General features: G+C 43.1%; 2 protein-coding genes and 1 long non-coding RNA gene across 3 annotated transcripts in view; all 3 read left to right on the top strand.

Moving 5' to 3' along the window:
• The first annotated feature begins 10260 nt into the window (after window positions 1-10260).
• Window positions 10261-12580, top strand: LOC115106738 (uncharacterized). Its single transcript, XR_003860083.2, has 3 exons — window positions 10261-10715; window positions 11490-11595; window positions 12496-12580. It is a non-coding gene; the product is annotated as an uncharacterized LOC115106738 (long non-coding RNA).
• Window positions 12581-12605: 25 nt separating this feature from the next.
• aldoab (aldolase a, fructose-bisphosphate, b) lies at window positions 12606-17942 on the top strand. The gene is made up of 7 exons (XM_029629767.2): window positions 12606-12716; window positions 14055-14173; window positions 14588-14854; window positions 15275-15435; window positions 16430-16688; window positions 16982-17181; window positions 17474-17942. The coding sequence occupies exons 2-7, from the start codon at window positions 14062-14064 to the stop codon at window positions 17564-17566; spliced, it is 1092 nt and encodes a 363-aa protein (XP_029485627.1). The 5' UTR covers window positions 12606-12716; window positions 14055-14061; the 3' UTR covers window positions 17567-17942.
• A 1102-nt stretch (window positions 17943-19044) lies between these two features.
• Window positions 19045-20804, top strand: part of LOC115106736 (integrin alpha-X-like) — a 50445-nt gene continuing 48685 nt past the window's right edge. Inside the window, exon 1 of the mRNA XM_029629766.2 lies at window positions 19045-19148. Within this exon, the coding sequence (XP_029485626.1) occupies window positions 19106-19148 (43 nt within the window). The 5' untranslated portion in view covers window positions 19045-19105. The remainder of the gene's footprint in view (window positions 19149-20804) is intronic.

Genomic DNA, 20804 nt, shown 5'->3' with positions numbered 1-20804 from the left:
CATAAGGGAAACTGGGACTCTGCCATCCCACTATCAGTTGGGGGGCGGGGGGGCAGTCAATGTTTGCTTTTCACCATCACCCACTAATTAGTTGGTAATTTTTGCAGATAAAAGTGGTAGAGCTAGTACGGTATCAATATTATTATTTTTTAAATTGCTAATGAGTATATAGCAAAACTTTGGATTTCACCCCTTTCTCATAATCGAGTGGTTTAGACCATATGGAAGTTTTCATAGACAGGAACTAGAAAAACCTTGAGGGGTCCATGACACAACATCACAAGCACGTTCTAAAAAATATTCCCAAGATGTCTCTGGAACAAACTGGAACTAGACAAAACCTCCAGGGGGCCATGACACAACGTCCTGACTTCTTTAGCTGACCATTTTGTGACGTTCTGGGGATGTCCTAACAACACATTTTTGTTGGCAAGGATGTTCCCTTTGGACCGTCAAGCAATATCCTACTGACTATTAAAATGAAAGTCCTGAAAACGTCCCAAAAAATGTCCTGACATAGTCCTCAGTGACATCCTGATAACTTACAGGGAACTAGATAAAGGTCTCCCAGAGAATGTTCCCTTGGGACCATTACGCGACAACCTCAAGACTTGTCAAATTAAAGTCCTGAGAATTTCTTAGAAAGGTCCTGACATGGTCCTTAGTGACGTCCTTATAATTTACAGGGAACTATACAAACGTCCCCCAAAGAACGTTCCCTTGGGACCCTCATGTTACGTTCTCTTGACCATCATTAGTTGTTCCTCTGTGGTCATTGACTGTCCCATGGACACCGTCCTATCAGAACCAGATAATAACATTTTCGTAATGTTCCATAATGGACATCAAAATACCTTATTATAAGGTTATGCTGCAACCAAACCTGGACCTGTACTTGAACATCCTGTTGTGGTCCCAAGGTTAACGTAATGTTTTAATATTCCTTGAATGTTCTCCATGAATCCCTTAAAGGGAACTAATGGGAATGTCACCTAATGTCCTTAGGATGTCCCCTGTTGTCTGGGTATCAACTTAATGCTCACCAACAAAAATATTCTGTAAAGATATATTTTTGAATCATTATATGTATTGTTGGCAAATATTGCGTATATTTGGCTTACTTTGCTGAAACAGCTCTATATCTGTTAAGACTCTAGGGGCAGTATTTCATTTTTGGATAAAAAGACGTGCCCGTTTTAAGCGCAATATTTTGTCACGAAAAGATGCTCGAATATGCTTGGAATTGATAGTTTTGGAAAGAAGACAGTCTTACGTTTCCAGAAATGCAAAGATTTTCACTGTGAGTCCCTTAGAACAAATGCTTCGGGCAAAACCAAGATGTATGACCAACCAGGAAATGCACAGGATTTCTGAGGCTACGTTTTCCATGATCGCCTTATATGGCTGTGAATGCGACAGGAATGAACGGACTCTTTCTCTTGTTTCCCCAAGGTCTTTGCAGCATTGTGACGTATTTGTAGGCATATCATTGGAAGATTGACCATAAGAGACTACAATTGCCAAGTGTCCCCCTTGGTGTCTGTGTGGCAATTGGTGCGCAAAAGTCAGGTCCCGGTATTTTTCCATTCAAATCTCAGAACAAACCAGGCTACAAGGACGGTGCTTTCAATGGAGAGAAATATGACAAACCACCTTCAGGATTGATTCAAACAACGTTTTCCATGTTTCAGTCGATATTATGGAGTTAATTCGGAAAAAAAGTTCGACATGTAGGTGACTGAATTTTCGGTTAGTTTCGGTAGCCAAATGCATAGTAACAAAAGGGAACGATGTGTCCTACACAAGAATCTTTCAGGAAAAACTGGACATCTGCTATGTAACTGAGAGTCTCCTCATTGAAACATCTGAAGTTCTTCAAAGGTAAATTATTTTATTTGATTCCTTGGCTGGTTTTTGTGAATATGTTGCGTGCTAAATGCTAACGCTAATGCTAAGCTAGCTATCACCACTCTTACACAAATTAATGATTTTCTCTGGTTCTAAAGCATAATTTGAAAATCTGAGACGACAGCATTGTTAAGAAAAGGATAAGCTTGAGAACAGGCATATTTATTTCATTTCATTTGCGATTTTTAGAAATCGCTAACGTTGCGTTATGGTAATGAGCTTGAGGCTGTAGTTACGCTACCGCATACGGGTTTGGGCGGACTATGAGGTTTTAAATATGTCAAATAAAATGAACAAATTGATTGATTCATACTATAATATCCCATGTGAGTGCACATCCTTTCCATGTTGAGTATGCAGTCATCGCCATTAATATGGTTGTGTCTGCAAGCTATCAGTAACTAATAAAACTGTCCAAGGCTATGCTCGTTATACATAAACAAAGGGCATCATGACAGCATGATACGTGCATACAGAGTTGTTGTCCCATACCTTTTCAGAGCAACTAATGTGCTGTAAGGGAATTTGTACCACATGTAATGTGAAGTATTATTAGGGCTAAACATAAATTAGAGAGATATTCTGCAGTTTTGGCCCACAGTGATTGGCCCACACTCTCGCTGGCTCTAGGGTTCTCTACTCCCATTCATTCAGGCCACATGGTCCAATTTAAGCCAGACCCGTAGGGGTGTATAGTGAAGTTACCTCTTAGACACTGATCTTACATTAGTATTTTAATTTCCCTGCTATTGGTTAAGGTTCGGGGAGGGGAAGCTGATCCTATATCTGTACCTAGGAGACTACACCCCGGAGTGGTATGGGTAAAGGGGAACCTTTCTCTCATAGGGTGTTTTCTCTCATTATGTTAATTATCGTGATTACATCATGTACTCCTCCTCTAATCCATGTACACTTACTGTGAAAAGAAACAACAGAAAAAAAGTATGTCCAAGATAATCAGACCATTTCTCCTTTTTCTTTCACTTCCCCTATACTGTAGGTTCATCAGATATTTTTTCCGTCTACAGTATAGTCATTCCTTTTTTAAAGTATGTCTGAGAAAACACAAGTATTCGTTTTTAATGTCTATTATTTTCTTTTAGTTGATCATGTATTTTGATTAGTGCTTTCAGAAAATATTCACTCCCCTTTTTCCACATTTTGTTGTTACAGACAGAATTGAAAATGGATTCAATTGCGATTTTTCTGTCACTGAGCTACACACAATACCCCATAATGTCAAAGTGGAATTATGTTTTTCCGAAATGTTTACAAATGAATTAAAAATTAAAAGCCAACATTAAGTAAGTATTCAACCGTTTTGTTATGGCAAGCCTAAATAAGTTCAGGAGTAAAAATGTGCTTAACAAGTCACATCATAAATTGCATGGACTCACTCAGTGTGCAATAATGGTGTTTAACATGATTATTTAATGACTATCCAATCTCTGTACCCCACACATACTGTTCAATTATCTGTAAGGTCCCTCGGTTGGGTAGTGAATTTCAAGCACAGATTCAACCACAAAGACCAGGGAGGTTTTCCAATGGTTCGCAAGAAAGGTCCACTATTGGTAGATGGGTACAAAGATACAGGCGCCCTTCCTAACTCAGTTGCCGGAGAGGAAGGAAACCATTCTGGGATTTCACTTCATGAGGCCAATGGTGATTTTAAAACAGTAGATAGCTGAGGGTGAATCAACAACATTATAGTTACTCCACAATAGTAACATAAATGACAGAATGAAAAGAAGGAAGCCTGTATAGAATCCAATTATTCCCGAAACATGCATCCTGTTTTCAGTAAGGCATAAAAGTAATAATGCAAAGAATGTGGCAAAGAAATGTACTTTTGTCATGAATACAAAATGTTATGGTTAGGACAAATCCAGTACAACACATTACTGAGTACCACTCTCCATATGGTGGCTACATTATGGTGGCTACATATGGTGGCTACATTATGTCAGGGGTATGCTTATCATCGGCAAGGACTAGAGAGGATTGTACGATAAAAAGAAATGGAATAGGGCTACGCTCAGGCAAAGTCGTAGAGGAAAACTTGGTTCAGTCTGCTTTCCAGCAGACAATGCTTTCCAGCAGACAATGATCAACAACCAACTTGACAGAGCTTGACATTTTCTTTAAAGAATAATGGCCAAATACTGTACAATCCATGTGTGCAAAGCTCTCAGAGACTTACCCAGAAAGATTCACAGCTGTAATTTCTACCACCTATCTAATAAAGATATATTAGTGTTTTATTTTCCATTATAGTTTGACATGACAGAGTATGTTGTGTAGATCATTGACAAGAAATACAATTAAATCCATTTTAATCCCACTTTGCAACACAACAACGTGGTATCTACATGGGCTATCTACTGTAGATACAGTGGGGCAAAAAAAGTATTTAGTCAGCCACCAATTGTGCAAGTTCTCCCACTTAAAAATATGAGAGAGGCCTGTAATTTTCATCATAGGTACACTTCAACTATGACAGACAAAATTCGAAAAAGAAATCCAGAAAATCACATTGTAGAATTTTTTATGAATTTATTTGCAAATTACGGTGGAAAATAAGTATTTGGTCACCTACAAACAAGCAAGATTTCTGGCTCTCACAGACCTGTAACTTCTTCTTTAAGAGAATCCTCTGTCCTCCACTCGTTACCTGTATTAATGGCACCTGTTTGAACTTGTTATCAGTATAAAAGACACCTGTCCACAACCTCCAACAGTCACACTCCAAACTCCACTATGGCCAAGACCAAAGAGCTGTCAAAGGACACCAGAAACAAAATTGTAGACCTGCACCAGGCTGGGAAGACTGAATTTGCAATAAGTAAGCAGCTTGGTTTGAAGAAATCAACTGTGGGAGCAATTATTAGGAAACGGAAGACATACAAGACCACTGATAATCTCCCTCGATCTGATGCTCCACGCAAGATCTCACCCCGTGGGGTCAAAATGATCACAAGAACGGTGAGCAAAAATCCCAGAACCACACGGGGGGACCTAATGAATGACCTGGAGAGAGCTGGGACCAAAGTAACAAAGCCTACCATCAGTAACACACTACGCCGCCAGGGACTCAAATTGTGCAGTGCCAGACGTGTCCCCCTGCTTAAGCCAGCACATGTCCAGGCCCGTCTGAAGTTTGCTAGAGAGCATTTGGATGATCCAGAAGAAGATTGGGAGAATGTCATATGGTCAGATGAAACCAAAATATAACTTATAATAATATAACTCAGAATGCTGAGTTGCATCCAAAGAACACCATACCTACTGTGAAGCATGGGGGTGGAAACATCATGCTTTGGGGCTGTTTTTCTGCAAAGGGACCAGGACGTCTGATCCGTGTAAAGGAAAGAATGAATGGGGCCATGTATCGTGAGATTTTGAGTGAAAATGCCCTTCCATCAGTAAGGGCATTGAAGATGAAACGTGGCTGGGTCTTTCAGCATGACAATGATCCCAAACACACCGCCCGGGCAACGAAGGAGTGGCTTAGTAAGAAGCATTTCAAGGTCTTGGAGTGGCCTAGCCAGTCTCCAGATCTCAACCCCATAGAAATTCTTTGGAGGGAGTTGAAAGTCCGTGTTGCCCAGCAACAGCCCCAAAACATCACTGCTCTAGAGGAGATCTGCATGGAGGAATGGGCCAAAATACCAGCAACAGTGTGTGAAAACCTTGTGAAGACTTACAGAAAACGTTTGACCTCTGTCATTGCCAACAAAGGGTATATAACAAAGTATTGAGATAAACTTTTGTTATTGACCAAATATTTATTTTCCACCATAATTTGCAAATAAATTCATTAAAAATCCTACAATGTGATTTTCTGGATTTGTTTTCCTCATTTTGTCTGTCATAGTTGAAGTGTACCTAGGCCTCTCTCATCTTTTTAAATGGGAGAACTTGCACAATTGGTGGCCGACTAAATACTTTTTTTTGCCCCACTGTACATGGGCTCCGATACAATACAGGAGTGATACGTTTTAGTTTGAAACGATTTGGTGAGATGCGGTTCGATGCGATACGATTTGATGCACTAACATTACTCATTTTCCATTCCAAATTAAATTCTGCTGCTGATGGAGATCATGAGCTGGGCCTCTCTGAACAGGATCTGTCTGAGCTGACTTCCCTCTCTCTCTCTCTCTGTGTGTGTGTGTGTGTGTGTGTGTGTGTGTGTGTGTGTGTGTGTGTGTGTGTGTGTGTGTGTGTGTGTGTGTGTGTTAAAAAATTGCTAACGAATATATAGTACAACTTCATATTTCATCTGTCTCATAATCAAGTGGTTTCGACCCCATTGGAAGTTTTGATGGACTCGGCATGAGCTTATCTTCTTCTCCTGCTTCTACCATGCAATGCTGGTAGCAAAGGTTATTGCTGTCCTCGTTATGAAATGATCAACTTTACCCTGCATATCTAAAAATGACCTCATATACTGAACCAAAACTACCAAAACTATTGCTGATGGTGAACCTGAACAATCAAAATAACATCTAATGTAAGCCCCAATCACCATGTAGCCTACCTATAGTCAGATGAGAGTTGTGTCGCCGTGGTAGCTTAGACTACTTTTATTTTCAACAGGCATTTGATAAAAATAACCAAGAAAATTACAATGGTTGTCACTCAACTAATTAAGCTTTATATTGTGCAAGCTATTTTACAAACATTTGAATGCTAAAGGTGACACGCATATGTGACAGATCAGGAATATGCCTACCTCTCATTGGTCAGCATGCGAAGCAGCGCACAGTGCGCAATTTGTCAATGCTACTGATTTTGCCTGAGACTGTTCGGCATTCAAAATGACTTGTAGATCAATGACTGCCAACATAATTAAGATATCATTTGTAAGTCCATGCTAGATAGAAATTTGTCTTCTGCTTTTATCCAACCCCCAATATACACACACATTAGAGAGGCTGGAGCAGAGCGCAGCACCCAATGAGTAGTTTAGGGGATTAAGTTCCTTGTTCAAGGGGTCCCCCACCGGTTCCCAGCACCTCTCCTCCGGGCCATACCCCTCCCAGTCCACAAGAGAACTGCAGGCCCATCACCCGGCGTCTCGAGTCCAGAACAGCACGTACTGTGTACGCAAAGGACTCCTCGATGTCCAGGGGGGGGGGGGGGGACCTCGGGCACCTCACACTCTTGCAGGGGACCAGCTACCACCGGCCTGAGGAGAGACACATGAAACAAGGGGTTAATACCGATAATAGGAAGGGAGTTGTAATCTATAACACACCTCGTTTATCCTCTTCAGGACTTTAAAGGACCCCACACACTGCGGCCCCAGCTTCCGGCAGGGCAAGCGGAGGGGTAGGTTTCGTGGGCCTCACTGCGGTGGTGGCGCTCCTTTTCTGCCGTCCACCGGCATGCTTGAGGGATTTCTGGACGGCCCTCCAGTTCTCCTTGGAGTGCTGCACCCACTCCTCCACCGCAGAAGCCTCGGTCTGACTCAGATGCCACAGTGCCAGGACCGGCTGGTAGCCCAAAATGCATTGAAATGGTGACATGTTCGTGGCGGAGTGAGTTCTGGGCCAAGTCCGCCCATGGGATGTACCTTGACCACTCCCCTGGCCGGTCCCGGCAATACAACCGCAGAAACCTACCCACCTCCTGGTTCACTCTCTCCACCTGCCCATTACTCTCGGGGTGATAACCGGAGGTCAAGCTGACCGAGACCCCCAGACATTCCATCCTCCACACTCGGGGCGTGAACTGGGGACCCTGATCAGAGACGATGTCCTCCAGCACCCCGTAGTGCCGGAAGACGTGGGTAAAAAAGCCTCCCGCAGTCTGTAGGGCCGTAGGGAGACTGGGCAACGGGAGGAGACGGCAGAACTTAGAAAACCGATCCACAACAACCAGGACCGTTCCGTTCCCCTGAGACGGAAATCCACCGACAGGTGAGACCTAGGCCGTTGTGGAACGGGGATGGGTTGTAACTTCCCTCTAGGAAGGTGCCTAGGAGCCTTACTCTGGGCGCACACCGAACAGGAAGAGACATAGAATCTCATGTCCCTAGCCAAGGTGGGCCACCAGTACTTCCCCCTAAGACCCCGCACTGTCCTCACCCCCCCCCCCGGTTGCCCGAAGAGGGTAGTGTGTGAGCCCACCGAATCAATTGATCACGAACAACAAGCGGCACGTACTTGCGACCTGTAGGACATTGTGGGGGCACAGGTTCCACCCGTAACGCCCGCTCAATGTCCACGTCCACCTACCATACCACCGGTGCCACCAGCCTAGAGGCTGGAAGGATGGGAGTAGGATCGATGGGCCGATCCTCCGTGTCATAGAGACGGGACAGCCCGTCGGCCTTCGTGTTCAGGGAACCTGGTCTATATGAGATTGTGAACTTAAATCGGGTGAATAACATGGCCCACCTTGCCTGACGCGGATTCAGTCTCCTCGCTGCCCGGATATACTCCAGATTCTGGTGGTCAGTCCAGATGAGAAAAGGGTGCCTAAGCCCCCTCAAGCCAGTGTATCCACACCTTCAGGGCCTTTACCACAGCTAACAACTCCCAGTCCCCCACATCATAATTACGCTCCGCCGGACCGAGCTTCCTCGAAAAGAAAGCACAGGGGCGGAGTTTCGGTTGAGGGGTCCGGGTGCCCAACACGGGTGCATCAGTGAACAGCGCCTTCAACCGATTGAAGGCTCTGTCAGCTTCTGCCGACCACCGTAAACGCACCGGCCCCCCCTTCAGCAGTGAGGTAATGGGGGCCGCTACCTGGCCAAAGCCCCGGATAAACCTCAGGTAGTAATTGGCAAACCCGAAATACCGCTGCAGCTCCTTCACCGTGGTTGGAGTCGACCAATTACGCATGGCCTTAACGCGGTCACACTCCATCACCACCCCCGAGGTGGAAATGCGATAACCCAGGAAGGAGACGGCTCGTTTGGAGAACACACACTTCTCAGCCTTGACGTATAGGTCATGCTCCAGCAGTCTACCAAGCACCTTGCGCACCAGAGACACATGCACGGCGTGTGTGGCGGAATAGATCCGGATATCATCGATATATACAACCACGCCCTGCCCGTGCAGGTCCCTGAGAATCTCGTCTACAAAGGATTGAAAGACGGCTGGAGAATTCTTTAACCCATATGGCATGACGAGGTACTCATAATGGCCCGATGTGGTACTAAACGCGGTTTTCCACTCGTCTCCCTCCCGAATACGCACCAGATTATACGCGCTCCTGGGGTCCAGTTTTGTGAAGAATTGCGCTCCGTGAAATGATTCCACCGCCGTAGCGAACCTCTATAATCAATGCACGGACGCAGACCTTCCTCCTTTTTCTTCACAAAAAATAAACTTGAGGAGGCGGGTGAAATGGAGAGCCGAATGTACCCCTGTCCCAGAGATTCCATGACATATGTCTCCATAGCCAACGTCTCCTCCTATGACAATGGGTACATGTAATTCCTGGGAAGCGCAGTGTTTACCTGGAGGTTTATCGCACAATCCTCCTGTCGATGAGGTGCTAATTTAGTCGCCCTCTTCTTACAGAAGGCGATAGCTAAATCCGCATACTCAGAGGGAATGCGCATATAGTTCCCAGCTGAGTCTGAATCGACTAGCGCCTTATGCTGGGAAGAGGAAGAAAAATCAAGGAAAAAAATACATATACAAACATGTGACCATCAGGGGGCTCTGGGTGAGTTTGATGCTGACTCACCTGGGGTGACCGAGAAGTGTTCTGCCTAACCCTCTCAACTCCCAGACGGGCTCCTCCAGCACCGGTCGGCCGTGTGTCCTCTCCGACCACAGCTGGTGCAGGAGGAGCCTCCCCCCGGTTCCCCTCGAAGTGGCCCCCCCTAACTCCATAGGAATGTGAGCAGGAGTGCTAGGAGATGGAACTGACAGAACCCTTTTTGAACGTCCACGGGCAGCTAGCAGATTGTCCAGCCAGATTGACATGTTTATAAATTCGTCGAGAGAGAGAGTGGCGTCACGACATGCTAGCTCCCGGCGGACGTCCTCCCGGAGGCTGCACCGGTAGTGGTCCATCAGGGCCCTGTCGTTCCACCCGGCCCCAGCGGCCAAGGTCCGGAAGTCCAACGCAAAGTCCTGCGCGCTCCTCTTCTCCTGCCTGAGGTGGAATAGTCGCTCCACCACCGCTCGGCCCTCCGGACGGTGGTCGAATACCACCCTCCGGATGGGTGAACTCTGGATAGTGCTCCCTCGCCGAGTCTGGGCCATTCCAGACAGCGTTGGCAGGAGACGAGGATGCTCACACTCTCTCCTCCCCCGAGGGAGTCGGCCTCACGGTAGCCAGGTACAACTCGAGCTGGAGTAGAAAACCATGGCACCCAGCCACTGCTCCATCGTACTCCCTCGGGGGCGCAAGACGAAGTGCGCTGGAGCCGGACGCCGGGGGAGGAGCCGAAGTCCATCGTAGACCCAATCCGATGGAGGATGGTGGTATGTTCCTCCATCGATGGGAGGGGGGTGGCCGCTGCTCCTGCTGACTCAATGCTCAGGGTGCGGGCTTCTGTAACGGTCTGGGCATAGTGGGTGCGGAGTCAGGCGCAGGAGGCAGAAAGTTCAGGATAGCGTTTATTACGCTCAGGGAAGAAATAGCGCTCGCCAAGAATACCGGGCGCACAATAACAAATGCTCAACACAATATGTACTGAAAAATAGTTAAGCCCGCACAAAGAGCAGGCGGGCCTACCGGCTTAAATAGCCCAACTAATCAACCTCAACAAGGAACAGGTGAAACTGAACAGACAAAACCGAGCGCCACCCGAACAGGGAGAGGAGTAACAATCGGTAGGAGTCGTGACATGAAGTTACATGCTCTTATTTACTGTGTTTAATTGATATGGTTTTGATATGACTAATCATGCAAGTTAAAACGCATAAATAACTGATTAACTTGTTAAGTCCTAAATACCACATTGTGAAGCACATGTTGCAATTGCATGAGATATAAAAGGACAAAAATGTAATCAAAGAGAGCGATACTATTTTCTTCACTATTGGTTATTCCATGCTCTTGATATATTTCGTAATTTGAGACTACACTAAATGCGAGAAAGCTCATTCTGCAAGCAGTAGAACTTTGAGTGGGGCTGATTCTCAACTCTGTGTTACTTATTTTCGGGAAGTCATCAGTCTATTTCAGTGCCTCAGTCTCCGACACATCGGCTGTGTGTCATTGTTGGTAATGCCTCAGCAAATATACTGCAGGTTTCCATGGTAAAACCGAGGTTGCCTCGAATACTATTTCAGACACAACGAACAGCTTCTCACAACCCTAAAGATGTGTGACATGAGCTGTCTCATATCACATTATGACTTGCCCCAGCATTTGGCCAACATATGGCATTTGGCAGCTGCAGCCCACTTTTACTCTGACAGTGAACACACAAGGCCTTCAGATTTCTTTCATACACCACACAACATTTAAAGGAGATGAGATGTGTCAAAAACAAAACATTGAGTAAACTTCACAAACAAACAAAGATGTATAGGGTCAAAAAGTGGAAAAAACTTGAGGTCAGACAAGTCCAATGTTTTCATGCATATACAACCTTTGCCAAGACACCCACCTGACCCCATCCTGCCAAGCAAAGGCCATAGAAGGTCAAGAAAAGGTCAAGGATCATCACACAGTGCTGCCATGTCTGGATTGGATTTCTATGAGCAGGTTAGCCATGTTGCTCTTTCAGAACATTCTAACTGGTGAAACTCTGTGAACTCACAGCTGGTTCACAAGTTACACTTTATAATAACTGAACTAGTTACAGTTCATTATTTAGCCACTGTAAATGTTCATTAATATTTCTACATGTTTAAAATGCATCTTCATTCATTATAAATGTTATAAATGCTTATGAATTGAAATGCTCATAAATGTTTACAAGTAATGAAATACTTATTTCCTCATAGCGTATAAATTCTTATTCATGAATGTTATTATTGGCATGCAAAATAAAGCAGGCTTATTGTGAGAGGTGAGCGGTTTATTGAGTATTTCAGAAGGAGGAAAAGGAATCTCACTTGAATAGACAGTACCAAAGTAGAATCACTCCTGATTCAAACTGGTAGGAGAATTCCTACATGCGGTTTCCATCCTTTGTGGTTTTTTAATACCTTATACGACTTGTCATAAGTATCTCCGTTGAAAACTTTCTACATTGACAGACATAAAATATTTTTGCTCAAAGCCCTTGATTCTCTATCTTTGATAGTTTTATTCCAACCTGAATATTTGTCTACATTTATTCCCCAACCCTCTCATCCCATGGCCTCTCAGCTCTTTTCCCCTCTCTTCCAATGATTTTGCTTCATATTACCCTATTTTTACTTCTATATGGTCCTGTGTGGCTCAGTTGGTAGGGCATGGTTTTTGCAACATAATGATGATCACCATATGGAAATGTGTGCTCGCACTACTGTAAGTCGCTTTAGATAAAAGTGTTTGCTAAACGGCATATACCACATCATTTAACGTGCACCCACTCTTATTTGTTCTCCTCACCATCCTTCTCTCCCTCTCCCCACCTCCTGCTCATCGCCCATTTATTCCCTCTTTGCCCTTTCCCAGATTGCATGGGACGCCTAGCTGCATTACACTAGCATGTTTTTTTTTTTTTTTATGTCACCGGCCTTCTCCAGTTGCTTGCCATTCTTTTTTTAGCCGGCGGCTGAAATGTGAGGGGTCACAATAGGAGGATAAAAAGTGTCCCAGGCGGACCAGGAGGTTGTCGCGAACTTTAGTCGGATCTTCTCCCCTCTCTTCTCCCAGCTCTCCTCCAACCCTCCAAGGTAAATGAATCGAATCATATCTTAATAAGATGGAAATTAATTATTTTTTCCCCCCAAACACTTATATCTTACTAAGATATTTATCATATCTTCAATTAGAATAAAAGTGTGTATATACATATTTTTTAATCTAGGATAGCTCTGACTGCTTGTACTTTATATTGTGTGTGATATACAATTGAAAGAGCACTGCAAACATTGTATGCTAGCATTATAAAACGTATATGAAACTGTAAGAGCAAATGCATGAGTAGAATTTTCAGAAGCGTTGTTGTTATTATACAATCAATGGTGCATCAATGCTAATCAACATTTTATGCATGCATTAGACACATCTCTATGCTAAAAAACATTCATACGAGATGAATCTCTGAAATGCTCACTCAAGCTAGCATACCACAATGTTGCTTTGCTACATTTAGGTATCATTATTTCTTTGCTTTACGCTAGCCTGCTTACACCAAAAAGTGGAAATGACTTATTAATTGCTTTTACTCACGCTGCACACTTTTAACTTAGCCTTTACTGTACTTAATTAACTGTACTGTACTACAGCTACAGCACATAATGTTATCTATATAGATCTGAGTTTGCGACTGAAGGAGGCCCCACACATGCACACACAACATTTACATCACCACTCTGAGAGAAACACGAGGTGCTTTGGTAACAGCTGCCGTGTTCCAATGTTTATATTTAGTTTGACCTATTGGATTGAGTGGTACTGTGACAAGACAGGGTTGGATAAAGGAGGTGTAGTGTGAGTAGTGGAGGGGAGAGGAGGGGGGAGCAGCCAATGGAAAGGTCAGGGTTATCAGAGACTAGAAAATGGAAAAAGTCATTCACATGCCTATCATGGCTGTGGGGGTGGCTGCTGCAACAGATACCAGAGCTTAACATGCAGTAGGAAAGCATGCAAATTATAGACAGAAAGGCAGACAGGAACAGTCACACAGCAATCTCAAATGGACAGACATACAGACAGGAAACATACAGACAGGCATGTTAAGCCTATATATTACAAGAGAGGAAGACAGACAAAAAATAGTACATTCGAATAACGTACAGACAATCACCCAAACGGACAGATACAAATACTTGGCACTTTCTTCATCGATAGCTTACTTCCCTTTTCTTTGAACCTTTCCACATATTGTAATTTTACAGTGAAAGTAGTCTACACTCTTTTCACGTCACTGACTGCTTTTCATGAAATATACCTTTGTTTATTTTCTACTTATCTATTTCTGTATGCGCTTCTGTGTATCTCAAGCCCTCTCTCTCCCTCCTCAGAATTTTAAACATTGTCACCCCACTCTTTCTCTTCCTTCTGAAAAGAGTCAAAATGCCTCACTCATTCCCCTTCCTCACTCCTGATCAGAAGAAGGAGCTCAGTGACATCGCTCACAAGATTGTCGCCAAGGGCAAGGGAATCCTCGCTGCTGACGAGTCTACCGGTACGCAAAGCTGGCCAACAGAAACTGGTTGCACACACATTATTAAACACACACCTATGGAAAGAAAAGGCACCCATATTTTATGACATGCAAAGACATACTCATAATCAGATCAACTACATTGTCACAATGTACACAATGAGTGTTTTTTCACCTTATTATAACTTCTTCAAAACGTTTCATGAGAACCAACAAGTAATACCACACTTCAGCTTATAATGCTACATTCAAAATGCTACAACCGTTTCATAGTTCAGTTCAAGTTCATTTTATTTCATTCACATGGCTAAGGACAATTGAACTACTGATTTGTGCAAATTCGGAATTCAGTTTAACCATAGAGATATAACATATTTCTTCTATTTCATTCTGTGAGTCTAACCCTCATTCCCTATCTCTCTTTCCCCCCAACAGGCAGCGTTGCCAAGCGCTTCCAGAGCATCAATGCTGAGAACACTGAAGAGAACAGGAGACTGTACCGTCAGCTCCTCTTCACCGCTGACGAGCGCGCCGGTCCTTGCATTGGTGGTGTCATCTTCTTCCACGAGACCCTGTACCAGAAGACCGATGCCGGCAAGACCTTCCCCGAGCACGTCAAGTCCAGAGGCTGGGTTGTAGGCATCAAGGTTGACAAAGGTGTTGTCCCCCTTGCTGGAACCAACGGAGAGACCACCACTCAGGGTAAGGAGGAAGAATAGGAAGAATCGATGGCATTCCCCACTAATGGGAATACAGTACAACAACATACAATCATTTGTTTATAAGATCAATGATTATATATTCTTCCAACCTAGCTAAAATACTCAGTGGCCTAGTGACCTAATGGTTAGCGTGTCCTCCCTGAGATTGGAAGATTGTGAGTTCAATCCCTAGTTGGGTCATACTGAAGATTGTAAAAATGGGACCTATACATCTTCACTTGGCACTCAGCAATAAGGAGATAGCTTGGGGGAAAGGCTCTGCAATAGACTACTGTCCTGGGCATGTACTTGTACATCAAGCTGCCTTGAGATAGGTTCTGGTTTTCTTGTGCAAGGCTACTTACAAGATACCATACTTATCTCTATTTTCTCTCCCTGCCTCAATCCATTTCTCCGTCAGGTCTGGATGGCCTGTATGAGCGTTGCGCCCAGTACAAGAAGGACGGTTGTGACTTCGCCAAGTGGCGTTGTGTGCTGAAGATCACCTCCACCACCCCCTCCCGCCTGGCCATCATGGAGAATTGCAATGTCTTGGCTCGTTATGCCAGTATCTGCCAGATGGTAAGAATCACACAACCCTTTAAGGCCTCAGGGGTCTTGTTAGTTCATTAGCTCAGGTAGTTAAAGCACATTGCCACCAATGGCAAAGTTGTGGGTTCAATTATCCTATGGCCCACAAGTTACCTTAGAATCATTGACTCTCTTGAAACATGTGGGTTAAACTTTCATGAAATAAGCAATTATAAATGTTTTAAATTCTTATAAATTCCTCAGAAATTATTACACTTTCATAAAATCACTGTATCAGAAAACGCAGGTAAGTGTAGAGCAGGGATGGGCATCTGGCGGCCCCCGGCAGTCAGAGTTTCAACTTACTCTTGCAAGTTAGAATAGTAAAATACACAAAGTGCAATTTTTTTATTTGGTTGTTCATCAGCAGTTTTTGTTATGTCAGTCACTGATAGTCAATTAGTCCATGTCAGCTAAATGTATTTAGATTGATGAGTTAATTTAGCAGCCAGCTATTTAAACGTGTTATCGTGGTTGAATTACCGGCCGGGGGGCCCCCACTGATTTTGTTAGTCAGTCTCACTCAGATATCCTATTAAAAATGGCTAAATCTTCTCCCCGCCCCAAAATGAGTAGAATTGCATTTAATTAGTTATAAAATTACAGAATCTTCTCTCCGCCCCATGGCAAAATGTATAGAAATGTATCAAACTTGCTTTAAAACAGCAACATTTTCTCTACACCCCATTGCAAAATGTGTAGAACTAAAACATTGTCTCTCTACTGTTAAGATAGGGGCCCATTAAAATGTTTTGCTCGCAGGCCCGCGAGCAACTGCAGACCCTCATGATGAGTTCAGATTTTTTGTGGCCCCCACCCACATCAAAGTTGCTAATCCATGCTGTAGAGGGATAGAGAGGATAGATAGGAGGAGAGCCACTCACGACTAAAGCTTTACTGTTTGGACTGTTAACTGTCAAGGTCAACAACATGCACCGTTGGCGAAAAGTCTATTTTAGTATTCATGACCTCTTCCTTCTTCTAGCACGGCATTGTCCCCATTGTTGAGCCCGAGATCCTCCCCGACGGTGACCACGACCTGAAGCGCACCCAGTACGTGACTGAGAAGGTCCTGGCCGCAATGTACAAGGCTCTGTCCGACCACCATGTCTACCTGGAGGGTACCCTCCTGAAGCCCAACATGGTCACTGCCGGACACTCCTGCTCACACAAGTATACCCACCAGGAGATCGCCATGGCCACCGTCACGGCCCTGCGCCGCACCGTGCCCCCAGCAGTTCCTGGTGAGCGGCCGACAACACACTGAATACAGCACAATATACAGCACGATACACATATACATTTCTAAACATCCACCTTCACACTCGATGTTATGACACATTTTCACAAACACACACAAACTCTCCATGAATATGGCACTTTCACACACAGTATGTAGTTACAATATTATATAATTTATTATTGTGTATATTTCACATACAATTGTGTTGTATGTGAAATATACAATGTGTTGTATCTTCTTTAGGTAGGTTTTTACAAAAAAAATAACCTCTCTTCTTCCCCTCTTCACCCACAGGCGTCACCTTCCTGTCCGGTGGCCAGTCTGAGGAGGAGGCATCCATCAACCTGAACGTCATGAACCAGTGTCCCCTGCACAGGCCATGGGCATTGACTTTTTCCTATGGCCGTGCCCTCCAGGCATCCGCCCTGAAGGCATGGGGTGGCAAACCTGCGAACGGCAAGGCTGCCCAGGAGGAGTTCATCAAGAGAGCTCTGGTATGAATAACCAAATATATTTTTCCACATTTTTTTTAATAGATTTTGCATATATTCCACGTGACTGTCATATTTTTATTATATATATATTATTATATTATATATATAAAAAGATAAAAAATATTGTCATATATTTTGCTCATATTTCAAATGTGATTATTTATGTCTGTACAGTGGCTACATGTTTATATTATAGACGTATAGGAAGCCACAATGTCAATTCCACATTTAGAAAATATCAGCAGAAAACACATTTATGTTGTTCTTATGTTGTTATTCTTTCCTTCCACAGGCCAACAGCCTGGCCTGCCAAGGCAAGTATGTCGCGTCCGGAGACAGCACCGCCGCTGGAGAATCACTGTTCGTGGCCAACCACGCTTATTAGGCATGGACACTTTACCAGCATCCCTCTCCTAACCCTCACACCATCTCCCTGTACCCGCCACCCTCCCCCACATGGGGAGTGCCATGTCTTATTCGGCACCTCCTAAGAAGCCGTCTCTACTCGACCCTCTGCAACATTACTCGTTTGGTACCTCAGCATGGAGAAAGAGAGAGAAACGGAAACCTTTCTTTGGGCTCTTGCTTCAGAGAGAAGATTACAAAAAAATGTGTTCTGCCTCCATTCCCTCTCCCTACCATTTCACAGATTCCCATCATTGTGTTTTTACAAAACATGTAATATTATTCCTGGGTCTGTAACACCTAACTCAGTATAATGTTTGTAATGGAGCCATGGAATAAAGTATGTATCCACAATATGTCGCTTTGCTTCCTTCCTTATTGTATTTCAAAGTAACTGACAATTTACACAACATCGGCGCAATGACTACTTCCTATTTATTTAGAATGTACTGTTGGAGGTTGATGTCGATACATATTACCATATAAAAAAAAGCAAGATGAGGGGAGACTGTTTAATGTTGACATTCCAACTCAAAGGCTTTTCTCAAGACCAGTATCACTGAACAATGCACTATAGCAAACAATAAGGCATTTGTAAGAATTTATAATAGTAATAACAGAAATTACTGTAAATATTATTAATAATATCCACCTGGTGATACCAGCAGCTAACAGAAAATAGAGAGCAAAGCAGTTGACCTCAACATGGGGCTGTTTTGAAAGTACAAATGAGACTGTAAAAAAATGGTGTATATTCTGTTGACTGCATACATTAATTGTGTTTCATCATAGTCATCTTCATAATAATAATAATCATCATCATGATCTTCAAACTTGTAAACCTTTATCACACCAGATAAAGAGTAGCAAAACAGATAAATATGGACAAAGCAAGGCCAATTGAGCTACAGTAGACAAAGACAGACAGAAAGTGCAAGAAAGAGAGGAATATTATAATTACATTCAGCTGTGGCCGAATTTTCCTTGAGCGGATGGTTGTACAGCGTAAATCGACTCAGAAATATATATATATATTATTTGACAAAAACAGAATGATTTCAAACCTTGACTACAATGAGATACGATCACATATGCCTCTCTATTTAAGCATCGGAATACTTAGGAAAATATTCCTTGAATTGAAATAACTTTGATCTGATTTCCTAGTGATTTTATAGTATTTTATGTCAAACAATGAAAAATAATGAATAAATAAAACATTTATTGTTTTTTCCCAAAATAAAATCACCTGCGAGCCAAATTTGGCCCACGTGCCGCCTATTGGGGAATCCTGTTATACAGCAAGAGAAAGGGGGAAAGCTAAATGGAGAGAGAGTGGAAAAGATTGGATAAAATATTGTTAGCGTTTCACCCCATCAGTTCAGCTGCTTCTTGGAACTATTCAAACTAAGTGTTAAACTAAGCCATTTCCTCTTTATCAAGTTCCTCTTCTCAAACTGACACAGCCTTAAGACCTCAGAACTCAGACCTCTCCTTCCATTTGTGTGTTCATACGAGCATGACAATGGATTGGATAATACCCCTTTCATTCTACTTATCAGGTAGGCAAAATATATTTACTTTACAACATTGCTGGAAATAATAATGTTCAGTCCATTGTCTGCCAATATTTGACTTTTTGGGGGGTCATTTTTGGTATCATCCAATGACATAAAACATGTACATTTGGAAAGAGGTTGGAAAATAAGTCAGGGAAGCTTCTTTAAATGCGTAGCAATTGGATACTAATCCCAGATGATTGATTGTCTTCCCATACATAAATGCTTGATAGAGACTATTATACTTTTACACATACAACTTACTGTTATATATTTACAGTCTTGATTTTGTATCTCCACAGACTACATTTGTGCCAGTTTTTGCAGATCCATTGATATATTTTAGACATCCTGAGTTCTCACATGTCATTTTTTCCTCCCCGTAAAAAACTTCTACAACTACTATTACCTCTACTACTACTACTACTACTACAGTAGTGACTTTTGGCTTGCTACACTACTACTAAAGTCCTGTTTCCATAGAAATCTATCTCCATATAATGTGAGGGTGTAAGTAAATGCAAGCGTACATTTTATGTTGAAACCTTGTGGTAGAAAACTCTTATGAAGCCACAGGTTATTGCCTCCCTCAGACCATGTTGGGCTCTCTAGTTCTTTAATAGAGGGCCATACTAGTATTATTGAAAGTGTAGCATGCTTACAGCTATGAGCATTTTTCTAAGCTTTACACATGATACTTAGTGTAATTATGAACCTGTCCATGATGCATAAATATCATCCCCTTTATCACATTCATAATGTATTGTAAGACTTGTTACAATATAAGCATTAATTACACTGCATGTGCTTGTTATATACAGTACACTGAACAACAATATAAACACAACATATAAAGTATTGGTCCCATGTTTCATGAAATGGAATATAAGATCCCTGAAATGTTCCATACCCACAAAAAAAGCATATTTGTCTCAAATGTGTTTACATCCCTGTTAGTGAGCATTTATCCTTTGCCAAGATAATCCATCCACCTGACAGGTGTGGCATATCAAGAAGATGATTAAACAGCATGATCAATACACAGGTGCACCTTGTGCTGGGGAGAATAAAAGGCATCTCTAAAATGTTTTTTCACACAACACAATGCCACAGATGTCTCAAGTTTTGAGGCAATGTGCAGTTAGCAAGCTGACTGCAGGACTGTCCACCAGAGCTGTTGCCAGAGAATTACAGTAAATGTTCATTTATCTACCATAAGCTGCCTCCAACATCGTTTTAGAGAATTTGGTACATCCAACCGGCCTCACAACCGCAGACCACATGTATGGCATCATGTGGGAGTGCTGTTTGCTGATGTCAACATTGTAAACAGAGTGCCCCATGGTGGAGGTGTGGTTATGGTCTGGGCAGGCATAAGCCCAGGGTAATGGCGTGGGCAGGAATAAGCTATCACCTCATGTTTCAGCATGATAATACACAGCCCCATGTTGCAAGTACCTGTACACAATTCCTGGAAGCTGTAAATATCCCAGTTCTTCCATGGCCTGCATACTCACCAGACACGTCACCCATTGAGCATGTTCGGGATGCTCTGGATCGACATGTACAACACCATGTTCCAGTTCTCACTTATATTCAGCAACATCGTACAGCCCTTTAAGAGGAGTGGGACAACATTCCACAGGCCACAATCAACAG

This window comes from Oncorhynchus nerka, linkage group LG23 (assembly GCF_034236695.1).
Source record: "Oncorhynchus nerka isolate Pitt River linkage group LG23, Oner_Uvic_2.0, whole genome shotgun sequence".
In the NCBI taxonomy this organism is placed as follows: Eukaryota; Metazoa; Chordata; class Actinopteri; order Salmoniformes; family Salmonidae; genus Oncorhynchus; species Oncorhynchus nerka.
This window is presented reverse-complemented; position numbering and strand designations above follow the sequence as displayed.

Excerpts from the sequence above, each read along its gene's own strand:
- aldoab (XM_029629767.2), top strand. The coding sequence starts at position 14,062 with ATGCCTCACTCATTCCCCTTCCTCACTCCTGATCAGAAGAAGGAGCTC. Across the intron at positions 16,689-16,981 it reads CGTGCCCCCAGCAGTTCCTG|GCGTCACCTTCCTGTCCGGT; the intron begins GTGAGCGGCCGA and ends CTTCACCCACAG. Across the intron at positions 17,182-17,473 it reads AGTTCATCAAGAGAGCTCTG|GCCAACAGCCTGGCCTGCCA; the intron begins GTATGAATAACC and ends TTCCTTCCACAG.